This window comes from Ochotona curzoniae, unplaced genomic scaffold, assembly GCF_017591425.1.
Source record: "Ochotona curzoniae isolate NIBS_2020 unplaced genomic scaffold, NIBS_Ocur_1.0 scaffold_3835, whole genome shotgun sequence".
NCBI classification, from domain to species: domain Eukaryota; kingdom Metazoa; phylum Chordata; class Mammalia; order Lagomorpha; family Ochotonidae; genus Ochotona; species Ochotona curzoniae.
This window is the reverse complement of record NW_024467114.1, coordinates 12,473,334-12,493,592: the sequence shown is the minus strand read 5'-3', so window position 1 is coordinate 12,493,592 and position 20,259 is coordinate 12,473,334. Positions and strand designations below refer to the sequence as shown.

Sequence of the window (20,259 nt, the reverse complement as noted above, 5' to 3'; positions counted from 1 at the left end):
AGTGTAAGCCTTATCCCCACACTTTCTTTCGTATTTGCTTTCCTCATCTTTTAAAAACTTAGACAACACAACTTTTCTGTGCTTTTCATGTGCCGAGTTGTTTATGAGCATGGATAGTTATAATACCTACCCTTTCTGTGTTATTTCAGAGGGTGTTTGCTTCATAGACATTGTCTTCATTGTGGACAGCTCTGAAAGTTCCAAAATCATCCTCTTTGATAAACAGAAAGATTTTGTGGAGCGTTTGAGTGACAAGCTTTTCCAGTTGACTCCAGCTCATTCCTTGAAATATGACATCAGACTGGCCGCCCTTCAGTTTAGCAGCTCGGTGCAAATTGACCCACCCTTTTCTTCCTGGAAAGACCTGCAGACATTCAAGCAGAGGGCAAAGGGTCTGACTCTAATTGGACAAGGTACCTTCTCTTACTATGCTATCTCCAACGCAACCAGGCTACTGAAGAGGGAGGGCCGCAAGGCTGGTGTGAAAGTGGCATTGCTGATGACGGATGGCATAGATCATCCGAAGAATCCAGATGTCCAAAGTATTTCTGAAGATGCGAGAATTTCAGGAATATCGTTTCTCACCATTGGACTTTCCACTGTTGTCAATGAAGCCAAACTTCGTTTGATATCTGGAGATTCTTCCAGTGAACCCATTCTCCTGTTGAGTGACCCAACACTTGTAGATAAAATTCATGATCGCCTGGTAGGTGCTAGTGGGTTGGTCATGTATTTCTTGTTATACATTGTTTTTAGCTTGTTTAGAATCTCTTTAAGGAAAAAGGTTGGACCACAATTTTTTAAGATTCATTTTATATTTATTGGAAAAGTAGATTTACAGAGAAAAAGAGAGACAGAGAGAAAGATCTTCTATCTGTTGGTTCACACCCCAAGTGGCCTCAAAGGTTAGAGCTGAGCTGATCTGAAGCTAGGAGCCTATTCCAGGTCTCCCATATAGGTGCAGGGTCCCAAGACTTTGGGCTGCCCTCTAAATCTTTCTGAAGTCTCTCCCCACTTCTTGCATAGTTTACTCCAGCTAACATGGGAAAGTATTAGACTTATTCCCAGGAGTGACGTACCTGACTCAGCCAATGCTGAGTGAGTTAGGGAGACTTGCTTGGCAGTCAGAAACCTGCAGCTCCGGTGTATGTATACATTCCAAGATCACAAACACTACAGACTTCCATTAATATTCTAGTCGGCTATAACTTCTCAGTTGTTCTTTTCCCATGCTATAATGCAGAAATATTTTTGACTCTGTCTCAACAACTGCCGCATTATTCTACACAAAGTGTGAAGACTTCAGTGTTTAAAATTTTCTGCATGCTGCTTAGATGTTAACAAGTCCATCCAATTTAAAAATCACTTGCTGCTTGCAATCAACCGGTGCTTCTCCCATCAGATCAGGGAGCCTGTGTGATTGTCCGATGAGTTGTGGTGATGCCTTTCTAGACTCGATGCCTGGCTGTGTGTGCAAGCCTCGCCTTGCCACTTTGGCAAACACTGGACAAAGCACTCCAAACAAAATCCTCCTTCACAACATTTCTCCAGGGGAATACTCTTGCCGATGAATTGGTTGGTTTGTTAAGTGTTAAAACATCGATTTTTGTAAAAGCACTGATGTGGTGGGTTTCCTGAGAGTTGGGCAAGGCGCACGTGTGCTTTGGGTTCTGGGCATTTCACGTGGAGGCTTTCTGATCATTGTAAAGAGGAACTCTGGCTTGGGCCTTGTTCCAGATTGTCCTGCTCCCTTGTTTCTTCTGACATCACTGTTACCTTTCTGTAACCAGTCATTATTGGGCCAAGGCCAAAGGTGTCCTTGTCTAAAGAGAGTGCAGTATGTCTTAAGCACTGCTCCAAGCACCTTATGTATTTTATTAAGGGTTTCCCATGGTTTCAGGACATAGATACCATTACAAAATTTTAAAAGAAGTATTTATTCTTATTGGAAAGTCAGTTTTACAGAGAGGAGGAGTGATAGATCTTCAATTGGATGATTCACTCCCCAAGTGGCTGCAATGGCTGGAGCTAAGCCGATCCAAAGCCAGGAGCCAGGAGCCTCTTCTGGGTCTCCCAAATGGGTGCAGGGTTCCAAGGCTTCAGGCTGTCTTCATCTGCTTTCCCAGGCTTTAGGCCGAGAGCTGAATGGGAAGTGGGGCAGCTGAAATTAAAAGTGGAACCCTTATGGGATCCTGGTGCTTGCAAGGAGAGGACTTTAGTCACTATACTGCAGTGTCAGGCCCCATGGATAGCATTTTTATCCGGATTTTACAGTTTAAAGATTAAGGCCAATGAAGACCTGGAATCTGCATTGCATCCTTGTGTAGGTGTATTGAAAAGGGAAATAGTATCTGGTTTTACGGTTTCTGCTATATAGAACTATCTTGACTCAGTTAACTGGTGTCCCTCCTCCAAAGCTACTGTACTTTCTGGCTTTCTCTGCTCAGATGAAGAGCTTCAAGGGGAGTTCTGCTGAAACCAGAGACTGAACTAACAGGTCGAGTTTCATGGTCCTGGGGATGTGTGCTCATTCTGAGCAGTTCTTTGCAGGGAAGGGAAAGTTCAGTTCAGCCTGGCTAGTGCCTGGCCCTACATGTGCTAGGGTTTAAGGAATCCTCAACCCTAAGCCTGAGACAAAAGATCCCAGTGTGAAAAGAGAAAATCCGGGGGTTGTGATCTTGAGTCATCAGTTGCCACTTCCTCATTTCCCAAGTGTGGTGAGGTCTCACTGCGGAGGATGCAGGACCAACAGCAAATGGCCTGGCCAGATGTGCAGGCTCAGAATGCTCCCGTGGTGGCCTCCAGACGCAGCCTCGCCCAGGGCTCCTGCCCAGCGGAGCACAGAGGTTCCTGGCAGTACACTGGAAAGCTACACTGTTTCTGGAGCAACCAGGAAATAGCTAACAACACAGCTCATTCTTGGTTAGCATCCTGTGATTTCAGTCCGTTTGTTCAGATGGGAGCTGTGGGAATGAGCTGCTTGTTAGAATGGGGTGCTGCTTTCCAAACATGTCCAGGATCCTAAGTGTTTCTTAGGTTTTCTACAGAAGGCCATGCCAGAGTTGAGGCTTTCTCAGGACCACCGTCTGGGAGGCACAAACCAGTTCTTGATCAGATCGTTGGTACTTCTTCAATGAATCCATTGCTTTTGTACCTTTATGTGTTTTTAAAAAACTTTTAAATTTAAACTAGTTCTATAGTTGACTCTTAAGTTGATTATGTATAGTTTAAGCGCAAAATTGCATTGACTTAAAGTGCAGGATGCTCTAAGTTTTGACAGATGAGAAGACTGAAGGGTTCTTATATGGAAAAACTTCTTCACCCTCAAATGCTTCCTTCTGCGTGTTTGCTCCTGACCATCCTTCAGCTTTTTAGAAGTATGTACAGCTTCTACAACTTGAAATAAGTAAACTCAGAGTTTATCGCTTCTCAGCCATTTGGCTAAGATCAAGTGCAGTAAGTTTAGAGTCTGTACTCTCTCTGCATCAGGCTTCCTTCTCTCAGCCTAGTGATCTTGCAATGAACCTGAGTTGTGCTTTGAATCGGAACTTTATTCCTTTTATTATTGAGAAAACTTCAGCTTACTTATTTGTGGTTAATCCATTCCTGTGTGGTAAGTATGACATGGCATTGAATATGGGGGCTTGGCTTAAGCAAGTGACCCTGGCCAAGTTACATCACTGTGGAGGCACATTTCCTTATTAAGTTGGAAAGGTTGGATATGGTAGACATCTTGGGATCATTAACAGATACTTTTTCATAATGATTTTTCAAAACGGGAGAGATACTGTTTTTCCACCATTTAATTTTTTCCCTGATTTGACAAGTTGTAAATGTAGACATTAAAAAAAGATGTATTTATCTTTATTTGAAAGGCAGAGTTATATAGAGAAGACAAGATACAGAGAAAGATACCCCATCTGCCAGTCCATTCCCCAAATGGCTATAGTGGTCAGACCTGGGCAAGCCTGAAGCTAGGAGCCAAGAACTTTCTTTAGGCTTCCCAAGTGTGCAGGAGCTCAGCCCCAGGGTCCCCTTCCATGCTGCTTCCCCATCAGCAGGGAGCTGGACCAGAAATGGAGGCACCAGAACTTGATCTGCCATCCATATAGGACTCTAGTGCAGCAGGCAGATTAGCTTGCTAAGCCATGGTTCCAGGACCAACTACTTTTACAAAAAATGCAAATTATGCATATTGTTTGGAACTGTCCGGGTTTCCTAGGAAATGTTATTTCTAATATTCTTGAAATCTGAAGACTGGATCCCTTTTTCTTCTGTTGACATTTTACAAATAAGGCACAGGTGAAGCTCATACGACTTCAAATAGGAAATCCTTTCTCTTGGGGATCACTATGATGTGAATTTTTGTTATTGTATAATCTGAAAAACAAGAAGATTATTAAGCTAATTTCCTCATTTTGAATTTTATTATGATTATCTAACACTATTAATATTTTACAAAATTATGCTTCTAAAATTAATGTTTTAATCTCCCCAGTAAATGTGTATATGTATAGAGATGGAGAAAAACAATACAAGAAGAGAATTATTTATTCTGCCTTAGTCCTTTTAGGTAAAAGTCAGAACTTTCTCATGGCTCATTAAGCTTGTAACTAAATTATGGAGATGACAAAGGTGATACAAGAACTGAAGGATGAAGCACAGGATGCAGTGGGATAACTTTCTAGAAAATGGAGAGTGATGTTTAAGATGCATGCCCTTCATGCTTTCTCTTCCTGTGTGCTCCTTGGGCGGCTGGCTAGTTGGCTTTATTGCTTCTCCAAGGTTAAAAAGGCTGAATCGCTATTCTTCTTGAAAACTGCATATCCCATAGGAATAATTAAGACTAATAAGAAGCTGGGAGCAGAACCATGAGTAGAGTTAATGTTTCGTTCTTTTTCCCTCCTAGGGCATCTTGTTTGAGAAGAAGGTAAGCACCACATGCTTTGATGATTATGAATTACTTTAAAAGCTTGCCTTAGTTAATCAGTGTTATAATTCACAGTAAAAGATAAGGTGTGACTAAATAAAAGTGCTTAATTCTACTTAAAAAAATCTGTCAGACAGCATCTGGCTTTTTCTTAATGCTATCATACCCACACAGGCTGGAACCTGCCAAAGTCTGAGTTTGCCTAAAATAATGGAGAGCAAAAACTTTTAAAACTTGCAAGGTAGAATTTCTTAGAAAGAATACTTCAGTCAGTTGTGTGCTGAATCACGTTTGAATGCTGTGTCTTTACTCTGTGTTAATATTGTATTTCACTCTTGATTCAGTGTGAACGCAAGATTTGTGAATGTGAGAAGGGGGACCCAGGTGATCCAGGACCTCCTGTGAGTACATTTCTGCTTTGCTGGGCATTGCCCATTGTTCTTACAGTGGTAGCTCTATTCACACTTGAAACCCCTGGGGAAATTTCATACTGTTGAAACATTGTTATTTGAAATAACGAAAAGCCTTGCAGTTTTGTGACCTGCTCAGAGGGCAGACAGGGTTTTAAATGAAGTTTCTCCACTGAATATATCGCAGTGTCACTCCTGTCATCATTAAGGCCAGAATGTCTCAACAAGACAGTGAAAATGTAGGGAATGGAAGCACAAATCACCAGAACATTATCCTGCCAGAAGCAATGGCACAGCTGGCCTGGGAAGCTGTTGGTGCAGCAGTGACAAAGTGGCCTCCCGGACAGGAAGCTGCCCAGCATGCTGTACAGGGAGTTGGGTAAATCTTATGAGAAGGGAGCAATGCAAAGTAAATCCCAGAGTTGACTGCAATCATTCAGTACTTTTTTGGTCAAGTTTTCTTTATTTATTTGAAAGGCATTACAGGGCAGGGGGCAGCAAAGCCAGCTATCTTGTCCATCTGCTAATTCACTCCCCATATAGCCTCATTGGCTGAGTCTGAGCCAGGCCAAAGGCAAGGATCTGGCACTCTGTTGGGTCTTCCATGTAGGTGGCAGGAGCCCAAATACCTAGACTATTTTCTGCTTTCTCAGGCATATTAGAAGGAAGCTGGATTAGAAGTAGAGAAGTGAGGATTACAACCGGCACCTTTATGGGATACTGGGATGCTGGCATTGTACTGCAGGACATGGCTTAACTTGCTGTGCCACAATGCAGACCCTGATTATTCCATATCTGAGAAGATAGTCCTCAAAGTGCTTATTTATATTCTAGCCTAGTATTTGGTAGGTGTCCCATCTATTTTGGGAAGCATTTGAAATGGCATCAAGATTACTAGAGAAGCTGAACATTTTATTTATTGATTCACTTATTTTACTTGAAGGGGCAACAGAAAAAGAGAAAGGAAGGGAGGGTCGAAGGAAGGAGAGAGAGAGAGAAAAAGAGAAAGAGTCAGAGAGAGAGAGAGATCTTCAAATTCTCACAACAGCCAGGACCTGGACAGGCTAAAGTCATGATCCAGGAACTCCTGGTCTCCCCACATGGGTTATAGGGACCCAAATACGCCACATCACACTGCTTTCCTAATGCATACGGAACTGAAGTCGCAGGGACTCATTGTGGGAGGCAAGTGTGGCAAACTGTGCTTTACTCACTGCACCACAACTCTGGCCCTGTAGTCAGGGAGGCAAAAACCAGAGCAATAGCTAACAAGAGTGGAGATGAGCTCAAGGAGCGAGAGGAACCAGTGGTTTTTTCTAGCTTGTTGAAAACAAAGCCAAACTCCAGACAGTGTGATGGGTAACTTCTTGTTCCTTTTCATGTGCTGTTATGATAAGCTGAAAGCTTATCTCCTTGCTTCCTCTTGATAAACTTGGAAGCCCAACACTGGTTCAGAATAATCTTTCTCTTTCCCTTCAGGGCACACATGGAAACCCAGGAATCAAAGGTGAAAGAGGACCGAAAGGAAGCCCGGTAAGAGAATAATCAGCTGTTTAATACAACGCATCTGCTTCTGGATTTCTTTAAATGTCAGAAACTAATGAAACAGAGAATTGGCAAAAATCTGATATTTTTTTGTGAACAACACAGGATGTTTCCCTCTAATATTATCTATTTATAAACTCTGAGCAGTATCAGAGCATTTGGTTAGTAAATGGAGGAAACCTCAGAATGTTGAAAAATGGGAATGTGTTCTGAGATGATAGTGGCTCAGATTAACTTAGCGTTTTATGAGTGGACTTTGGCACCCAGTTTTTTTGTGAATAATATGAAAAATTACCATTTTCACAACATTTTTTGGATAATGGTGCTACAGGTTCAAAAAAGTCAAAAGGACTCAGAAGAAGATTAGCAGATGCAATTGAGGGAAAATTTGAAAGTCCAAGTTCGGAAGAGAAGGGAGAGTGGCAAGGAGAGAGATTCTTCACCTACTGGTTCACTCCCCAGATGACCAATGTGGCGAGGGCTGAGCTGGGCTGAGTCAGGAGCTTCTTGAGTCTTCCACATGGGGACCAGGCATGTGGGCAAGTTTCCTCTGCTTTTCCCAGGCCATGAGCAGAGAGCTGGACAAAAGTGCAACCGCAAGGATCAGAACTGATATGAGACAAAATTGTTACAATAAAAAGTAATCATTAAAATAAAGAGCTAAATATTTAGGGACATGTTTGCACCAAACAATGGATTCTGAGTTAATTCCTATAGAGTATGAAACCTTGTAAAATTAATGAGGCAATAGCAAGCCTATACTAATTACATGGGCAAAGGAAATGATCTTCAAGAGAACAAGCACAGCAAGTAAGCAAAAAAAAAAAAATAGAAATGCATTTGCTTTCTTTAGATAATGAAAGAAACTCGCATGTTACAGATCTCCTTTAACACTATTTATCTTAGAAACCTTCAAATCCAGAAAATTTAGGGGGGAAGAAGCAGTTTTCTACTTCACAGTAGTGTGTGTAGGTGTGTGTGTGTGTGTGTTGAACTTTAATTTTTTTTCTTATAGTAAGGCAACAAAACTAAAATAATAATAATACCCAGTGAGATCAATGTGCCGTGAAGCCGGTTTGCTCCTCACTGTCAAGGCAATTTGGCACACATATTTTGGAACACATACAACTCCTGTTACTCAGGTTTGTATTGATGCCAACATGCTTTCTTTTTGATGCATCAATACCTGTCATAAGTCTGTATTCACACTTCATTTATTTCATGTGCAATCTTGTGCCCCATTATAATTTTTCCAAGTCTTGCTGCAATCAAGCAGCCGCTGTTGAGGATGTTTAAAAAAACATTTTTAGCCACTTGGAGACAAGCTAAAAAGGCCACTCCAAGCAAAGACGATGCTCTGCTTGAGAAGAATGGCTGTGTTGTCAATGTGTGTGGCTGATGTGGGGTGCAGCCTATGCCGTGAGAACGTACTGGGGTTCTCCCCACACACCTCTGGTTTCACTGTGTTTATCTGAGCTGCTATTGTCATCCCTGTTGTAAGATGAAAATGTCAACCTTAAGATTTACGATGCTTTTGTAATGGGTTCACCTGTTAGTATGGGACTTTTGAAGGACACGTTGCATTGAGCAGTAACCCTGCAGGGCTGTTGGGTTCTGACTGAGTGTTTTTGTTTGTCGCAGGGGGATGCTCAAAAAGGGGAAACTGGAGAACGAGGGCCAGGGGTATGTATGCAACTGGAATGGGATGCTGGGTGCTCACACCAGGGGACAGACCATTTCGGTACTTGTGGAACAAGTGCAAAAGTGATTTCTGCCCATCTTTGCTCTGAATGGCCCAGACAGGCAACCAGACACACATGACACTTGAGGTGGAAATGTGAGATGATGTCCTGCTAACTAGCAGTGATGGTGGAACCAGGGATGTTCAACACATGATGTGCCCTCATGTATCAGGAGGCATTTGTGGGAAGCTTTTTTTGTGTGTTTGCTTTTGGTTTCTGCATGGCAAAAGAGTTATTTAGAATTCCAAGACCAGGGCCTCTTGTAATCCAGTTCTATAGACAAAATGAAATTATCTTCCTAGTTGATTTGTCATCTCTCAAGTTAGATGACAGAGTTTTTTGTGCATTTCTCATTTGGCATCTCTGTGGGCTCTGCATTAAGTGCACAGAATAGCAGAGAAGAACACAGTGGATGAAAAGGAGGCATGCTGTGTTGTCTTTCTCTGCCTTCCCCTGCATGCAAGCCCTGACTGAAACAGAGATTTCAAAAACTGTTATGAGGTTTTCAAATCCATTTCCTGAACATATCTCATATCTGATAATGAGTTTGATAATGGCAATAGAAATTAATTCGGAACTTTGTGTTACTTATTCTGGAAAGTTTTCTTATCTTCTCCATAAAAAGATGTTTGAACATGGAAATGAAACTAAGACCAAGTGTTTAAAATTTTGGAAAGTTTATTTTCTCGTAAGAATCTATGATAAAATAGTCTATGAGATTATTTCTCATAGTCAAAGTAGCTATGCATGACGGAGAATGTCAGTATCTTGGGAAAAGCACACAAGCAAAGTAGTGGAGGCATTCAGAGGAGATTGGAGCTACTGGGTTAGGTTTTGTGGGACGATCCCTGGAGAAGTGAAGGACTGGGACAGGCAGGGATAAACTAGAAGAGGGACAAACAAGCATTCCTGTTGGAGAGGATGCCCTGGGCAGCAAGGACCGGGAAGGAATGAGATAGCATCAGATGTAGCCTGCGGACAGGGCTGAGGTTCCAGTTAGGTGCTCAAGTCTGGCTATAAAATCCATGCTTTCTTGGCTGATCGGCAACACCTGAAAACATGGATAAAGTTTGTGAAAGCTCTGAAAAAGAGTTTGACACTTGGGACAAGCAAAAAGGAGTGCTTAGAAGCAGCTTTGGTACTGCAGACAACGAGGGCTACTAGCAACACTGACAAGCTCTGCTCACTGTAACATGAAGCCCATTGGCCAAATGTGGATGTGCGGCACTGGACACACGGCTGATCTGAACTGAGCTATGCAGTGGGAGAAAAAATATACATGGGATTTTTAAGACTTAGTACACACACGAAAATGAAAAATGTATCATTGAGACATTCTAAATGAAATTTAATCCCATTTTTAATATAGAATTTAATCAAATGCTGCAGTGGCAATTTTTTGAACTTCTTACAATAATAGAATCTATTATTAAAATTAATTTCACTTCTTTGCTCTTTGAAATGTGGGTAAGACAGCATATTGTATACATGGCTTGCATTTTTGTGCATATTATGCTGAACAGCATTGGGCTACAATGATGGAAAGACAGGAAGAGAACGTTGCAAGATTTTGGGAGGGATTGGGAATGATGACATGAAGTATTTAGCTCAAGTGTGCAACAAATACTGATTAAGCCATACAGTTGGTCCCTGACCTAAGTCATGTTCTAATAGGAATATACACACATAGGCAAACAAAGAATCCTTTTATTCAGTGAGAAATGCTAGGAAAGTATAAGCAAGATAATGAGGTATGTTAGGTGGAAAAAACCACAGATACAAAGGTTTCAGTGGGGGAAAAAGTCTGACAGGTATAAGAAATAGACAAAAAGCCAGAACCTGCTCATGGAGCGGGATGGAATGAGGCTACAGAAGTGGCTGGGAGCTGGATCACACCGGCCTGTTGGGCATGGGTAAGAAGAGCAAATTGCAAGCTGAGTTCTGTGTGAAGATGTTAGGAAATCTAACACGGATTGCATGAAGCATACCGCAGGTAAGGAAAAGAAAAAATGAAGGTAATTATGATAGTTTGATTCAGTGTGGTTTGTAATCACATTGTGACACCACTAGAAATAGGAAAATTAGAAATAAATTTGTCAAAGAATGGTGCCTGCCATGTTGGACATTTCAGATTATAAGGGCTGAGCTAAGGCTGAGCCTGGGAGCTGGGAGCTCCATCCATGTCTCTTGTGTGAGTGGAGGGACCCAGCCCTTGAGCATTTCCTCTGCCCTCCAGGGTTCCTAATAACTGGGAGCTGGAGAGGGGATGCAATGCAGAGTGGGACTTTGCTCTTCCTACTCGGACATCTTAATGGCCTGGCTGAATGCCCACCTCTAAATATTTTAAAGCTAGTGATTAAGATGCTCTGAAAAAAAGTGGGAGGGGGGAGTTGGTAACAGCCAAAAAGTAATTCAGCCAACTATTTCATAAATATTAAGAAAGAAAAAAAGGCAACATAGAAAGTAGTATTTCTTTATTTTTTGTTAAGGTGCATTTGGATTCTTTGAAAATGTAAACAATCTTTCAATGCAAAGTAATTACAGAGGGGTAGATGCAGTTGTGTGTTTCAAGGGGTGGCAGTGCTCTGAGCTTCCTGAGATTGGAATCCAGGCTTTCTTAGCACCACCAAGTGATTCTTTCCAGAGGTCCCAGCTAAACTCTATCTGATCTGGCTTTTAATTTAACTGTCATTTAAATAATGCAATGCTCCTCAGATATATTAACTGGTCACGTAACCATATTTTTGTGGGTTTTTGCTCTACAATATCTTCCTTTGTGGGGAAAAAAAAGCCACACTCATGACCACCTTGTGTGGTCTGCTTCTCTTGCAACTATCTCTTACAATTCTGTTTTCATACTTCTGAAATAAAGTTGGATGGGGGAAAATGTGAAATCCCAATAGAGCAAGACTTGCAGTGGCTTCAAGTCGGTTGATTCCTCAGCCCGTTGGAACCCTGGGTTCCCAGCTTTGGGCAGATGTGGGATGGACACAGCTGAGCAGGCATCCCATCATCACCCAGCAGGCAGCGAGGTTCTGGCCCCTCGTGTAGCATGAGAGAAAATGTCGATCTCTCAGGAAGCTGGATAAAGGAACCATTCATTTCCTTAATGTTCTAGATTCTTGAGCAAATTTGAAAGGAGGACTGTAAGGGAAACAGATATTTCTGTACTTTGCAAAGGCCATTCTGTCAGCTCGAGTTCCAGCCAATTTCTCTAACAGTCTCCGTAAGACAACTTTCTGTGGCCGTAGTTCATGGTTTAAAGAAAATGTAACAACTTTGAAAAGATTGCTAAAGGTCACTGCTTGAGCAATGGCTTTCAGGGGACATTCCTTCCTCAGCTTTAGAGCATAGAGAAAGAAATTGGGAACGAAAAATATCTGGAACTGAAAATAGAGTATAATGAAGAAAAACATTGTGTTTTTTTTAATCTTATCCTTAATAAATGTCCATTTCCAAGTATAAAGAGAAATGAAATATCTTGCTTGTCTATGATTTTTACTTTCTTGTACAAGTGTTTTTGTTACACCGTATGTTAAAAGTATCTAATATTTTTCTCTTTTATTTTATTTTTGTTAGGGAATTCCTGGATACAAAGGGGATAAGGTAAGTTGTAATAACAAAGAGATTGAAATTTCGAAAAGAAACATAGGAACAATTACACTGATGAGAGTTACTCCTTGTTTTTGTCTAAGTTCAGACATCTTCATTCCCCAGCATACCCTTAACTTTGTTAAGGTAACTATGGAACTGGATGGTGTGGGTGTGTGCTGTAAGGCATGGAAGAACTCTGGGATTCCTGAGATTAGAATCTAGTCCCTCTGAGCTTTGGAACCTGAATGCTGTCAGTGGGACCCCTGTTTTAGCGCTAGTGCAAGCTGATGAAGCCATGCTCCCCTTGCCGCTTACCCCATCGTGACAACCTAGCTACTGACTCCTTTCCCAGGGAATTGGGGGGATTTAGCCTGGCTTACCAAGAAAAACACCAAAAAATCAAAAACTACTGACTTGAGTAAATCAGGCATCTGGGTAGAGAATTTATAGTAGAAAAGAGGTAAAATTTGCAAAGAAGCAAACCAAAGGTATGGATGATTTTTGCAAGTTGGAGAATCAGACTGGTCCGATAAAAATTAACCACATAAGTCTAAGCCTTAGGAATCTGAGCATGCTCAAATGTTCATTGAGATATGAGTCTCAGAATTACACGGCTAGATTTTGGTTTGAAATCAGAACATGTTCCTATCATTTATTCTGCCTTACAAGTGTGTTAAAATGCTCAGGCCTGGGCAATAGGCCTAAATTGTGAGGTTCCACTGGCCTCCCCACCTCCTATGGAGTCAGGGGTCAGCATGGAGGTGTGGGCCCACTGTAGAGTATAGTTTGAGTTCACAATGGCCCAGCAGCCCCGCACACTGGCTGGGCTTGCTTGGCACACATACACAATTGCCCTTTTCACATTGCTCTTTCCACCAGGCCAGGAGGGGAACCAAAGCTGGCTGTTGGGGTGGGGTGCAACAGTGGTCACGTGGGGAACTTTCTGTGTACTCTGAAACATTTTTGTGCATGTGACCGTGGTGTCTTGTGCTGGAGAAGGAGCTGGAGATGAGAAGCAAGGTAGGGACAAGGCTTCATGTAGTGGGTAGGGGGCTGAGGATTTCTAAGGAATCCCCCAGTTTTTAATTCCATTTAAAGGTCCATCTGTCAAGAAAGAAAGTCAGAAGAGAATTGATTTATTAGTTTGATTTATAACTTCTAACTATTCAGAAGCGTGGCATATGGGCCTTCACCTGTGCTGTTATTCTTGGCTCTGCAAATACTAGGGATGACCCTGCATGCAGGGTCTATAAGTACATCCTAAGCACAGAAGTGTTAGGCCTGGCAGGGGTGAGGGTAAGAGTTCACATTATGTTGCACTTAGCAATCACAGGAACTTGGAATGCCTATTTCTTTACCCATATAGAACTGGATGAATACAGACCTGATGGATTTAGAGGGTGTTGCGAGAATAAAGTGGACTAATGGATGTGATAATTTTGGGAAACTCTTTGCTGGACTGCAAACGTAGGGGATCATGAAGGGGAAAGGAACAAACAGTATTATGGTAAAGTTAAAAAACATCACGATTGTTAAGTTATCCCATATGTCATTAAGGATAATTTTGGAGGACTCTCTGTCCCATCTGGATTTACACAATGAACTAGTTGCCAGGAATAGAGAAGTTTATAAGTGACTATTCTTTAGAATGTTCATGAGAAATGGAATAAAAAGATAAGCTTCTATGAATGCAAACATTTTTTTGAAATCCATGCACATGAAAAGGTCTCCATAGAAATGTACATGATAAAAAACTGTATGAACTTTCTTTTGAACAAAAAAGAAACTGTTTATTAAAAAAAGATTTTATTTATTTGAAAGGCAAGGTGACAGAGAGAGATGAAGAGACAGAGAAAAACAATTTTTGTCCAGTGATTCATTCCCCAAATGACTGGGAAGCCAGATGCTCAGAACTTCAACTGAGTCTCCTATGTTGGTGTCTGGGCCCTAAGGACTCTCCCAGGTGCATCAACAGGGAGCTGGAAGGGAAACAGATCACTGAGCCTCACATGGCTGCCCTGGAATGGGGTGCCAGTGTCAAGGCAAAGACTTAACCTGCTATACCACATGTCAGCTCCAATAAATGTATCTTTTAATTCCATTTTCCATGGTTTTAGAAATACCCTCATGTATTTTTTTGGAAATATTTACTTATGCTTTTGGGGAATTACAGATTTCTTGGAAGCTTTCTTGCTTGGAAAAAGAAATTTTCAGGGCAAAGTGATCCTGAACCATCGACCTTCAGTAGAAGCAGACATCCTCAGGAGGCAGAGGCTGGGAACAGGACCCATCTGTTCACGGCCTTCTGAGGGCTTGCTCCCTGGAGCTGTGTAACTGTGGCCATCTCCCAGGGATTGGTGAACCCACCAAAAATGAAAATGCCATTGCAAAGGCAAAGTGCATGAGTACAATGTTTTCATTGATGGAAATCTGTTCCCAAAACAAACGCTGTTCCTGAGGACCCTATAGCTAACAAATCTGTCTGGCCAAATGGAATGAGAATTCTGGCCCAAAGAATTTTGAATGTTATTTATGGTACTTTCTGTTTTATATTTTGGTGGTTGACTCATTTTATTCCCATTCAACATTAGTAAATTAAGTACTTTCTAATTGAGTCTTCAAGGGTGATTTTCCATTTGCATTCAGAAATAAAAGTTCAACTTGTTCTACATAGAAAGTCAGTTTTTCCTGGTTGGTTTGACTCATAGAATGAGGAAGAGAGAGAACAGATTGCTTTTGAAGAGATGCATAATTGGTTCTAAATAATTGCCTCTCCTTGTTTTCTGCTCTTAATGTCAGCAAGAGCCCAGACAGTACTCTAGGTGAAGGGTCAGGTTGATGGGAAAGGGCTTGACATGATGTTTAGCCAGTAACTTGAACTTGGAAATCTGATAAACACAAACTCATGGTCATGGGCGAACTGCTCAATTTCTGTGAGCCTTACATTCCTTATCTATTAGTGGCCTATCTATCTTTCCATCTATCCGTCAATACTTCTATTATCCAGTAATCTATACATCCTTCTCTCAGTCTCCCTTCCCTTGCCTTCCCTGCATACCTATCTACCTAGTCTTTGTTCTCAAGTCAGCTGTGGGGACTAACAGAAACATGGAAGCTGTTGCACACAGCTCGCAGCGTGAGTGGTGGCTGTAGTTGTTGTAATCTTCGCAAGAGCAGCAGTGTTGAAAGTGCGGTTGGTCTTCAGGCTGTCAGTCTGATAATTGTGGCTGTTGTGCTGTCCTATTTAAACTTGCAGCAGATTATAAAATCATTACATTATCAACTATTTTAGTCACTTCAGCTGAGAGTTTTCATGGTAAGACTGCCACAATGAAGGAAGTAATGATTTATGTCCTTATATCATTGTGTAGTGGTGCTTTGAGCAGCAAAAGTGCCAACTAGTCTTGAGGACACTAAACAGCGAGTCATTGATGAGCACATCTATGGAAGTAAATCATTTAATTCCCCCGCTGGATTTTCTTAAAAGTAAGAATGCTTTGGAACGCAGAATACATACATGCATGAAAGCCCTTTGAAAATTCGAAAGTGTTTTGTAAAGGAGATGGTTTGATGATAAAATTTTAATAATTTTTTATTTTAAACAAATTTTTAAGAAGTGCATTCATTTTAAGACCCATTTTTAAAAATTGCCATGTTAATAAAAAGAAGGGATATACTTGCTTATTTAATTAGAATTAGAGGGAGAGACAGCGAGAGCTTTCATTTGTGGATTCCCTCCTCAGATGGCAGCAGTGGAAAGCCAAAGCCAGGAGCCAAGAGTTCCACTGGGTCTCCCAGGGCATGCAGGGTTCTGAGCACGTGGGCCTTCTGCTGCTGCTTTCTCTGCCATTTAGCTGGCAGCTGGATCAGATGTGGAGCAGGTGGGATACTAACTGGCACCCATAGTGGGTACCTTCACCCACTGTGTCACAGTGCCAGCCCCTTAGAAATTTTTTCATTGACAGGAATTGCATATGTAAAATATCATATGCAGTATGATATTTTAAAATATGAATGCACTAAAAGATGACTAAATTAACTAATTGATATGCTTCACCTCATATCTGTCATTTTTTGTGCATATGTGTGTGGAACACTTGAGCACTCTGCTAATGATTTTCTAGAATACAAGCTCTTGGTCACTGTGTTGTGTTAATAGATCTCTTGGGCTTATCCCTCCTAATATTTTCTCTTTTAGCCAGCATCTTTCCAGCCCTGTACCTGCTATCTCTGATGACCTTGATTCTATTCCCAAATATGAGTTCAACTTTTTAAGGTTCCAGATATAAGTCAGGTCAAGCAGTACTTCTTTCTGAGTCTGGCTTATTTCATTTAACACAATGGCCTCCAGCTACAATCATGTTGTCACAAACAGTAAGATTTCCTTTTTATAGGTGGAATAGTATTGCATTGTATATATGCAAGGAGACTTTGAAAAGTTTGTTGAACGTAGTCTGAAAAAAAAAAATAGTTTTCTTTAGCACAGAAAATGCCTTTCATGTAGTATGCATTTTGCATGAATTTTCTGAATATCCCTCATAATCATTTTGAAATACAAATTTTCAGTCTGTGAGACCGGGTTATTAATATCTCTTAGATGTTAACGTCACATTACATGAACTTAGTGTAAAATTCTGTTTGTAAATTCTAAAGCCTAAGTCCATTTTTTTTTTTTTTTTGCTTGCCAGTAATAGTTAAGAGAAGTAAGTAGAGCTTGAGTTTGGGTATGGCATGTTTGTGGCTACAACCCAAACCTTATAGTACAGCTGGCTTTGAGGGCACATCCTGGGTCCCATCCCACCCTGCCGTGACAGACTGTCTCAGGACCGTTCTTTCACAGCTCTCTAAGCAGATGCTACTAGTTGGTCAACAGGGACGTTCAAGCTAAATGCTAGTGTGGTAGAAAATCAGAAACTCTGAGAGCTGAGCTGGGTTCCAGTCTGATCCTTCTGCTTCCTGGGTGTACGGTCCAGGGAAGTTTTTTCATCAAATTTAAATTTTCTCGATTACAGTAAGAATTGTAAAATTCATCTCATGGGGCAGGTAAGGAATCACCTGACCAAAGGTTATCTAATCTGTGTTAGATGTTCACTTCCTTTTCTGTCATGTTTCATGTGGTGATATCACTGTCTTGTCAGGTATCACTGTGTTGTCAGGTAAGAATGACTCAAGGGTACGAATTTTCCAGTTCAATGGCCGTTCCACCCACAACCTTGAGGCATAAAATGGAGTAGAAAGCAGCCATGCTAATGTGGTAAGACTCTGGTTATGTTAAAAAAAGAAGTCCTAACATTGAATGGTGCAAATTTTCTCTCTCTCTCTTTCTCTCTCTCTCTTTTTTTTTTTTTTTTTTTTTTTTTAGGGTGAGCGTGGAGAATGTGGTAAACCAGGAATAAAAGGTGACAAGGTAAGGAACATTTAAATTATGTATTTATCTGCATAAACAAGAGATATAGAGAATATTGTGAGGTAAAGAAAGCAATCCAGATAGTCCACATAAGTGACAAAACAAACAAACAAACAAACAAGACGACCGTCACTGCTGCTTCCTAGGGTCTCTCCTGGCAGGAAGCTGGAGTTGGGTGCCGGACCTGGAAGTGGAAGCCATGTGGTTTGATGCGATACATAGCTGCTTAACTGCTAACCTAAACTCCTACTCCAGTAGTTGTTTTTAAAATGCCAACATCTGTGGTCTGATTTGGCCTGAATTTTCTTGAGAGGAAATTATTTGGATGAATTTTGTGGGTCTCACCATTAAAGTTAGAAGGCCAATCTTTCCCATTTGTGAAAGATAATGTAGCAAACTAATTATCTTAAGACTGCTTCATGATACCCTAAACTCTGATGTCAGGCATATTCAACATTATGGTGAAAAGAATAGTTCAACAAGCAAAATGTTAAATAAGCCAATGCAATAATCATAAATAATGTAAGTTGAAGTTTTGAAAATGCAGCAACAAACACAACGGGACAGATAATTATCTTTGTTAAAACATAAGTATGAAATAGAACTAAAATCAGAAACAATGTTAAATATTTTATGAAATTCCTTTATAGGCCAAAAACAGAGACAGCATTTCTGAAACTTACTGACCCTAGGAAGCTGCCCATAGCGGATGTATCCTATAAATGTGTGTTAGGATTACATGCTAATAAGAAAAAAAAACAAGTAAAAAATAAGAATTAAAAAAAGATCTGTGCTCAAAGATGTTCATTATATTTTTTAAAAATCAGTAATCTGTAATACTTTAAAGTCAAAAACATGAGAAATGAGAAAGTAAATTATAAATTCTGACCCTTAAATATTTTTCAATGACATGGAACAGTATTTGTGAGACAAATAAGCAGTGCTTTACTAAGCTCATGTTTAGAAGATAGGCTAAGGAGCGATCTAAATATGGAAACTAAGGTGAACACCTACTTTAACGTATTCTTTATTTTTGGAAGAAAACATTTCACCATGGCTACTGACTTCTACTGAATACTACCTAGTAATTTCTTTATTTTGGTCAAAACATCAGCATAGGGCTCAGCATTGTGTCACAGTCTATTAAACCCGAGTATCCCATATCAGACTGCTGGCTTGAATCCTGGCTGCTCCACTTCTGATCCAGCTTCCAGCTAATGCATCTGCGAAGGCAGTGGAGGATGGCTCAATTACGTGGACCTATGCCACCCATGTGGGAGACTCAGAGTTCCTGTCCTCTGACTTTAGCCTATCCCAATCCTGACCATTGAGACCAAGTCAATCAGCAGGTGGAAGATCTCTTTGTATTTCTTAGTCCCTCCATCAAACTGCCTTTCAGTATTCTGGCCAACTGCTTACGACAAAAATTACACTGCACGGAATCTGTAAACTATAGGCATATTTGGACTCTCAGTAGCTCTTCAATAGAGATCATTTAACTTGCTGGCCAAGTTGTTTGGACAACTAGAGAAGACTGGCAGTTGACCAGAATAGGTTTCCTTCCTTTCTACCTAAAATTGCTGTATTCACCAGTGTGTAGATAGAGACATTTACCATCGGCTTTATTCCACAGGGATCCCCAGGACCACATGGCCCGAAAGGACCCAGGGGACTTCAGGTAAGACATCTACATTCCAATCTAAGTCCCCTACATAGTGTTAGGAATCCCTTTGCCTACCTGTGCTCTTTATGGATTTAACCAGAATGTCTGGGGTTGGAACCAGCATCAATATTTTAGAAGACTCCCCAGATGAATCCACTGTGCGTTCAGTAGGTAAACAACTCTTCCAATGTTTCAATTAACAAACTCAAGCAAGAATTATGTAGTGGCAGGCAAGTCTGCTTGCTTAGTGAGAAGTTGAGGAGATGAGAAAGATTACCATCTGGGAAGACGGGGAAAGTAAAAATACTTAAAAGCAGGAGGTAATTGTGCCGGCGCTGGTGCTACAAGATAGTTGGAAGATCTATGTACTTCCTCTAAATTACAGCGCTTGTGTTGTTCTGTCACTTTAAGTAGTGAATATTTTATAGTACGGAATGATTCTTTGGCGCATTTATTTAAATTATACTTATTCCATGGATTTAAAAAAATAATTTGGATGAGTTTTTTCCAATCTATGCTAAAGGTTTAACAGGGTGTGAGTGTGAAGAGCTGATTATGAATATTTACTGAAAAGTATGTTATTGCCCAAGATTTTCTAGATAATGACTAATTAATAGACAACACCTTTGTTTTGACCTGGAGTTACCAGGGCAGTAACTAATTATCTCATGGCCATTGAAAAGTCTTTCAAGTATATAAGCTTTAGATATTTAAAAAGTTGTTAAATGCACAGACTGCTTCAAAAATAGAATTCATAACAGGAAAAAAGTTTGGAAATACAGGTTTAGAAAACAAAAATCTCTAATAAAATGCTTAATCTCAGCCTAAGGGCTGTTTTAGAAGTATCTTATTTGACTTAGGCAATTTTATCTCATCCCATTTTTCATTTGGGATGCATTCTCAGTTTAGCTCTAGTTATTTAGTCTGACTTCTAACATCCATGATCGTTGAGAAATGGCTCTTTCCTA

General features: G+C 40.7%; 1 protein-coding gene across 1 annotated transcript in view; it reads left to right on the top strand.

Moving 5' to 3' along the window:
- The window catches only part of COL28A1 (collagen type XXVIII alpha 1 chain), a 130,606-nt gene that overhangs the window by 16,849 nt on the left and 93,498 nt on the right, over positions 1–20,259 (top strand). Inside the window, exons 3-10 of the mRNA XM_040964512.1 lie at positions 150–706; positions 4,910–4,930; positions 5,275–5,331; positions 6,820–6,873; positions 8,527–8,568; positions 12,207–12,233; positions 17,584–17,628; positions 19,262–19,306. Of these exons, the coding sequence (XP_040820446.1) occupies positions 150–706; positions 4,910–4,930; positions 5,275–5,331; positions 6,820–6,873; positions 8,527–8,568; positions 12,207–12,233; positions 17,584–17,628; positions 19,262–19,306 (848 nt within the window). The remainder of the gene's footprint in view (positions 1–149; positions 707–4,909; positions 4,931–5,274; positions 5,332–6,819; positions 6,874–8,526; positions 8,569–12,206; positions 12,234–17,583; positions 17,629–19,261; positions 19,307–20,259) is intronic.